Raw genomic sequence first — 6,963 nt, forward strand, 5'->3', positions numbered from 1 at the left:
GCGGGGGCCGCCCGGGTGGGCGGGGGGCGGGCCGGGCCGGGCCGTGCCGCGGCTCCGCCGTGCGGGGGCAGAGCCGAGGCCGCCCGGGTGCGGGAGAGGAGCCGCGGTCCCGCCGCCCCGTCGGAGCGCGCCGGGAGCCCCGAGGAGGAGCGGCCGCGGCGCGGTGATGGGGCTCGGAGGGGAGCCCGGCGCCGCCTCCTCGCTTCTGGGCAGCGGGAGCCCCTCTTCGGCGCAGGGCAGCTGAGCCCCGCTCGCTGCCGAGCACGGGACGAGGTTTTACCGCTCGGTTCCCAGGATCGTCGCCTCCAGCCCCGAGCGAGCCTCGGCCGCCGGCCGCGGATTTTACGTCTGGTCCCCCCCGTCCGGGCGGAGGCTGCCCGGGAGGCTCGGCGGGGAGCCGGGAGCCTGGAGGCGGGCCTCGGCGTGCGATGGATTGAGGCGTGCCCGGCTGCGCCCCGAGCCCGGCCCCTCGATGCGATGGGCAAGCGGGGGCTCTTCGGCACCCTCTGTTACCTGATGGTCAACGCGCCCTTGCTCTTCGGCGTGACCGGTGAGTGGGGGGCTCCCGGGGCCGGCACCGGCAGGGACCCGGGGCGGGAGGGCGGCGGGGGCGGCTGGCAGCAGTGCCCCCGGCCGGGGCTTTCCCGGAAGACCCGGGGGGGGAAGGGAGTTCAGGCCCCCGTCAAGCCTCTCCTGCCCGCTGGAGCCGCGGCACCAGCTTGGTCCGGTGCAGGGCGCCCGGTCCGCCCGAAAGCGCCCAGCCCCTGGGCTCCGGCAGCTCCCGTTCACCAAAAAAGCCTGGTCTTGGCTTTGAACCTCCCGTTAACCAGCCCTTGGCACTCTGTCTTCCCTTCCCAGCTACCTTTACCGAAGTTCCCAAAGATGTGACTGTTAGGGAGGGAGATGATATTGAGATGCCTTGTGCTTTCCGAGCCAGCGGATCCACCTCGTACTCCTTGGAAATCCAGTGGTGGTACCTTAAAGAACCAGCCAGAGAACTTGCACACGAATTAGCCATCAGCGTCCCCGGCAGCAGGAGCAAGGTAACGCGGTGCTGTGGAGACGTGTCCGTGCAGCGTGCGCACAGGGTGGTCAGGATGGACCCTGCGGTCCCAGAGAGGAGAGCGGGTACCGGCTAGCAGGTGGAAGCACTGGGACGGGGAAGTCGGGGCGTGCCCCAGGGGGCTTCACCCCAGGAAAAAAAAAAAAAAAAAAAAAAAAAAAAAAAAAAAAAAACAGTGCTTTAAGGATCGTAAATAGCAACGCTAAATATCCTGCTACAAAATCGGCTACAAAGACTCGAGAGAGGCAGTCAAAAGTAGCTGTAGTTTGAAGTGGGAACGAGGAAAAGAAAGTGCTGCTGTGAGCTCTGCTGGGAATCGCCGTAGGAGGTGGGAGAGCCTCCGTCTGCACCCTGATAGAGCAGATAAAGGCATGAGGGAACCACCTCTCTGCCTTCGGATGTTACATACATCACAGTCTGAATATGCAAATGCACACGGTTTCTTGGGCTCTCATATGCATCTCTGTCTGTACCTGGAGCTTGGCAAGACACTTCCACGCAGTCGGGTGAAGAAATTAAAAAGCACGGAGTTCAATCTCTCGTGTCCCCTCCTCTAGGAAGCCGCCTGGCTGGAGGGCAGGCTCTGCTGCGAGGTACTCGGCTGCTGTTCCCCGCGTCGTGCCGCACCCCCCAGACGATGTGGGGTGCCGGCCTGCAGCGCGGGGCATGTCGCCCCGGCCCCGCAGCAGCCGCCTGCACCGCCTGCCCTCCGCGCTCTCCTTGTTTTCCTGCAGCGCTCGGGTAGCGATGCAGAGCAGAGCGTACCGCTGCTGAGCTAATGCGGTGCCGCCTGGCTGGGGAAAGTGTAAGGCACTTGTCAGGCGGGGAAATAAATCGCTCGGATTTAAACGTCTTCTTTAACCTCCTATAAACGCCGTGAGTTGCTTTCACAATAAACGATGACAGGCTGTGCCTGCGGGATGACGGCCGGCTCCCCGGGAGGCGCATCCCGGGGCTCCGAGGCGCCGCTCGGTGCCGGGGGGGGGCACGGCTGGGGGCGGCATGGCGTGCAAGGGGCGATCCTCGGGGGCTGTCGGGGCTGTCCTCCGGTCTGTGGGCAGAGGAGCGTCTCGGGGGTGCGCTGCCGGAGCTGCCTCTGATCCTTGTCCTTCTCCGTTCCCGCAGGTGGCAAACAAGGACGCAACGAAAATCAGCGTAAGTGCTGCCGGGGCTGGGGGGCGCGCACCCCTCCCGTACACGTCGGGTCCCTCCTCCTCCTCCTTCACCTCTTCCTCCTCCGGGAACCCCTCGCGCGGGGGGGGGGGAGGGAGGGGGGAGGAGGTTGGCCTGGCCCCTCGAACACCCCTCGGGGGGTCTCCAGCCCGGGGAGCCGGGCCGGGTGCTGAGCGGCGTCGGGGCGCTCTCTTGCAGACGGTGCGCGTCCAGGGCAATGACATCTCGCACCGGCTGCGGCTGTCGGGCGTGCGGCGGCAGGACGAGGGCGTCTACGAGTGCCGCGTGGCGGACTACAGCGCCGACGAGACGCAGGAGCACAAGGCCCAGGCGCTGCTGCGCGTCCTGTCCCGCTTCGCGCCCCCCGACGTGCAGGCGGCCGAGGCGGTGTCGCACATCCAGAGCGGGGCGGCCCCGCGCCGACACGGCCCCGCCGCCAGGGCCACGCCGGCACCCGGGCCCGGCAAGCGCCCGCCGCCGCCGCCGCCCCCCCCGGCCGACGGGGGGCCATCCGCCACCAGCACCGCCGCCACGGCCTCCTCGTCGGCCTCGCCGCCGCCCGGGCAGGCCGCCATCCTCCGGCAGCAGCACGGGTCAGGTAGGGCGCGGCGGGGGCCAGGGGCAAGCGGAGCGGGCGTGCAGTGGCCCCCGAGGGCGGGACGCGTTGGGGACGTGGCCCGGAGCGGCCTCGGGGCGGCGGCGTCGCGCTGCTGCTGCCCGGCTGCCGGCGTGTGCGGGAGGGGGAGGTCCCGGTGCCGCGCTGCCGTGCTGCGGCTAGGTGTGGGAGAGCTGGAGAGCTCCGCGTACGCTGCTGACGGCCAAGTGTGGGACGATGCATGCAGAGCCTTAGATCTGCGTTGCGAAGGTACCGGCAGCCGCCTGGTGCTGCTCCTGCCGGGGCGGAGCGCCTCGCAGCACAGCACAGCGAACAAACGCCCCTGCCCAGTCACCTGTGGGAGAAGGGCAGCAGGCCCACGGCACCGGCTGCGCAGGGAAAGCCCCGAGCTCCCCTCGCTGCTTGGTCGCTTCTGACACAAATTCATGATCCTCAGGCAGGAATATTCACACTTCTTTCTGGCACCTCTTCACGCTCGGAGCAAATGTTTGCAGGTCTTTGCTCACAGTAAAGGAAAACTGTCACTCACTGTCTGCTGTGACCTGCTAATGCTTTACAGGTGCAGTGTTTTCTCTGGCTACGACCTTTTGCTGTTTGTGAAGAATTTGGTTTGTTTCTCAGGTAGAAGTTCATCTGAAAATCAGGTTTTGCTGTCTGTTATTCCTAAGACTGTAAGTTACGTATTCGCTGGTAACTTGTGCAAGGTAAAGTGATGACTCCTGAGGTATAGTTACAGGTGCCTAGGGCACATCACAAAGTTCTGGTTGCTTTTGTTGAATTCAGTGACCACAACAAGTGAACCCAACGCCACAATACATCTGTTCTTTCCTATTGGAAACACCAGCTGTCCCCCTCAGAGCCCAGGGTTGGTGACTGCTTTTGTGTTTCTTCATTCCTCGCTCCGATAGCGAGTATTCTTGCAGTGTTTTCCATGCGAACAACAGAAGTTTCATTTAGGATTTGCAGTACCGTGCACCCAGCCTGCTGCACCCGCAGCTTACATGGCGCATACAAACTAAAAACGGGACGATGGAAGCTCTGTGGGCTTGGCTCCATCTCGACAGATGGATGTGAGCGTGTGTCGCCGGGACAGCATGTCACATATGTCTGTTAGGGCAGGACCCCTGCCCAGGGCATCTAAACTGCTGTCTGTCCTGGTTTTTTACATGTCTGTGCTTCAGGGATGTGGTATGCCTGCATCATTTCTAGGGTTTATTATGTATTGAAAATAAAATGCAAGCATTGTGGCCAGCACTGGAGATAGTGGAGTGACATTAGTCACTGAAAAAGGTGGTGAAATTCAGGAGGGTATTTTGTGGGGATCTCCAGATGGAGAGTGATGCAAAGAGGGCTGCAGCAGGGCTAAAACAAATCACTGCTGTGACGCCGCTGTAGTGCTCGCTGCCAGCTGCCAACACTGCCACGCTGTGGCGGCTTCCCTTCGGGGACAAAGCTGAAGGTGGCGTAGGGAGCACACGACTCTTGTTGACGTTATTTAATTTAGTAAGCTGTAAACCAGCAGCTGCCCTTGTCTCTGTATAAGGGAGGCAACTCCTTTTGTATTTTTGCTATGGTCCTCTGTGAAAATTACATCTTTTTACACTGCTTAAATCAAGAAACCCAAATGACAGGCTTCTGCTTCGGCTTCCCGTAGTTTCTGTGTTTGTGGCAGCTGCCTCTAAGTACTTGCAAATAAAGCATCAGCCCCAGCATGGCTCAGGAGATTGGCAACTGGAAGGCTTGACACTCATATCTCCCGATCCGGGTCCCTTCTGGTCCAGAACTGTCTGAGCCTTACTACCAATGGACGTCTCCCGGGTTGCTGTGGTAAGCAGACTGCTGCTTGCTGCCCCCATCCCCGGCGTATTTAGACAGACTGGGCTGGGCACTTAGTTTGAAGCAGGGAGAGATGGCTTGGTGTGCAGACAAGAAATGGATTTATCTACCCTAGATGAGAAGTGTCTCTACCTATCCAGAATAAATATGTACTAATGGATAACATGCCAGCGTGGAACCGCAAGGATTTTGCCTGCTTTTGTGAGGAAACGGGAGGCTTGTATCTCCAGCACTGTCACTCTGATGGGATAAGTACTAAACTTTCTTCAGAATGTCATAGAAGAAATGGCATCATCATGCTTCAGAGTTCCTCATTTGTATGGTGGCATGGTTGTTCTTTAGAGCTGTTCTAAGTGGTAGTTAATTTTCTCCATAAAGAATTCTGTCTCTTTATAGGAAATACTTCGTCTTTGTTTTGTTTTGGTTTTTTCCTGTTAACTGGAAGCCCTGTTTCAAGCCCACCCCCTCAAGGCAGTGTAGCAGCTGGCTTTCCAGAGTAGGACCATAAGATCAAAGCAGGTATTTGCTCACATATGGTGTATGAGACTGCAGGACCTGGTCCTGTGTTGGTGTATGGATTGCAGACGTGCATAGTGGCATGGTACGTATGCCTCATTAGTGTATTTTGAGCACAGCAGAACAAATGCAGTTAAGTACTTGCACCAAATCTGTGTGCAACAATTGAATCATTTCATACAACCACTCTCAAAAGTATTTAGCATTTGTAAGTCTTCATTGTACATGGGGATATTTCCTCTGTGTAAAAGTAGAAATGGGCTCAGACAATGCGTTTGCTGTCAGTGATTAAGAAACACTCTCATGTAATAATACACTGGAGAGCTCTGCCTAAAAGCTGATGGCATGGCACTAGCTACTATTTCCTTGATTAATTGCGATCTAATCCTATTTTCATTGCAATAGTTCAATATGTTCAGTGTAGCAAGATAGGGTCTGTATGTGCTGTATTTCAATAAATGCGATTATAGATCAAACGCTGCTTTCAGATGTGCCTGCAGGGCTCTTGTTGACTTCGGTTGGAGTCCCAATCATGCATGCACTGTGGAAAAATGTGATTCTTTACATCTTCTTGTTGAACTGAAACATGAATTTATTAGAATAAATGTGTCTGCCATTGAGATGCTTTAAAGAACATTGAGTCCCATCTGAGAAACCAGGTCATAAATGGAAAATCCATAGTTTGGGACAAGTAATCTGAAGTCATATTTGGTAAAAAGTTGTGATCAGCATCACAGTGTCTAAGGGAATAGATCTGATGTGACAGACAAACTGCCCGGTGTGCCAGAAGTGTTAGCTGCTCAAATAGAACATTACCGGTAATGTTTGAACTACCGTATGAAAACTCAGTGCTGTGATCTCATGAGATACAAAAACATTACAGCTCATCTGTCATTAAGGTAGACTAAAGTAGAAACTGAAAACACCTTATTTAGACTGCAAGGAGGTAAAGGTCTGCTGGTAAGGTCGTTGTTTTGAATACTGTTAGCGTTCTCCTCCATGTGGCTCTCAAGGAGAAGAAATGCTTAGCTTTCAAATTAAATACTTGTATGCAAATTGCATCTTTACTGTAGGAATAAAAACAGGGTGAGCTAGCAAAGGACTGCATATAGTGCTAGTATCCTTGGAAGTCTTCTTGCATTTTGCAGGGTAAATGGGAGGAACAGGAGAGGGACTTTCTGTCCCAAGAAGTTTTTAGTCCAAATGAAGAAGAGGGTGGACACATGGCAGGAAGAACAATGAGCGAGTTTGTCAAGTGTGTGGCGGCTGTGAAACTAAACACAGAGCGTTAATTCTGCATCTCCTAAATCTGAGTTCCTTAGTCATGAGCCTAACCTTGTCATCTGATAGCTGAGGTAATAACCAGGATCTTTGCACTGACCTCTGGGGAGGCAGATTGGCTGTATTATATGCTACCAAATGGTCTCCAAAATGAATGCCTCTCTATTTGCTTGGGGACAATTTTTAGTTTAACTTCTGAGCAGAATTGAGATCAGACATTGCAGCTTCCAAATTCCCTTTTATTTGTTTGATCTCTAGCCACAAAGCTCTGAAGTGAGAGCTTTAAATAAAATAAACAAAGATGGGAGTGTGAAACAAGGGACTGCTTCATTATGCTCTAGGAAAGACAGAGAAACTCACGTGTTATGCAGAGATGAAGTGTTCACAGCAAGGAAGAAAATAAGTCTTCACTTCATGTCTCTTCTCCCCGCGGGCGGCGCTGGGGGGGGGGGGGGGGGGGGGGGGGGGGGGGGGGGGG

General features: G+C 55.7%; 1 protein-coding gene across 1 annotated transcript in view; it reads left to right on the top strand.

Moving 5' to 3' along the window:
- The first annotated feature begins 36 nt into the window (after positions 1–36).
- The window catches only part of VSTM2B (V-set and transmembrane domain containing 2B), a 17,517-nt gene continuing 10,590 nt past the window's right edge, over positions 37–6,963 (top strand). Inside the window, exons 1-4 of the mRNA XM_035336717.1 lie at positions 37–550; positions 859–1,043; positions 2,189–2,218; positions 2,435–2,834. Coding sequence (XP_035192608.1) covers positions 478–550; positions 859–1,043; positions 2,189–2,218; positions 2,435–2,834 — 688 coding nt within the window. The 5' untranslated portion in view covers positions 37–477. The remainder of the gene's footprint in view (positions 551–858; positions 1,044–2,188; positions 2,219–2,434; positions 2,835–6,963) is intronic.

Source organism: Oxyura jamaicensis, chromosome 11 (genome assembly GCF_011077185.1).
Source record: "Oxyura jamaicensis isolate SHBP4307 breed ruddy duck chromosome 11, BPBGC_Ojam_1.0, whole genome shotgun sequence".
Classification (NCBI taxonomy): domain Eukaryota; kingdom Metazoa; phylum Chordata; class Aves; order Anseriformes; family Anatidae; genus Oxyura; species Oxyura jamaicensis.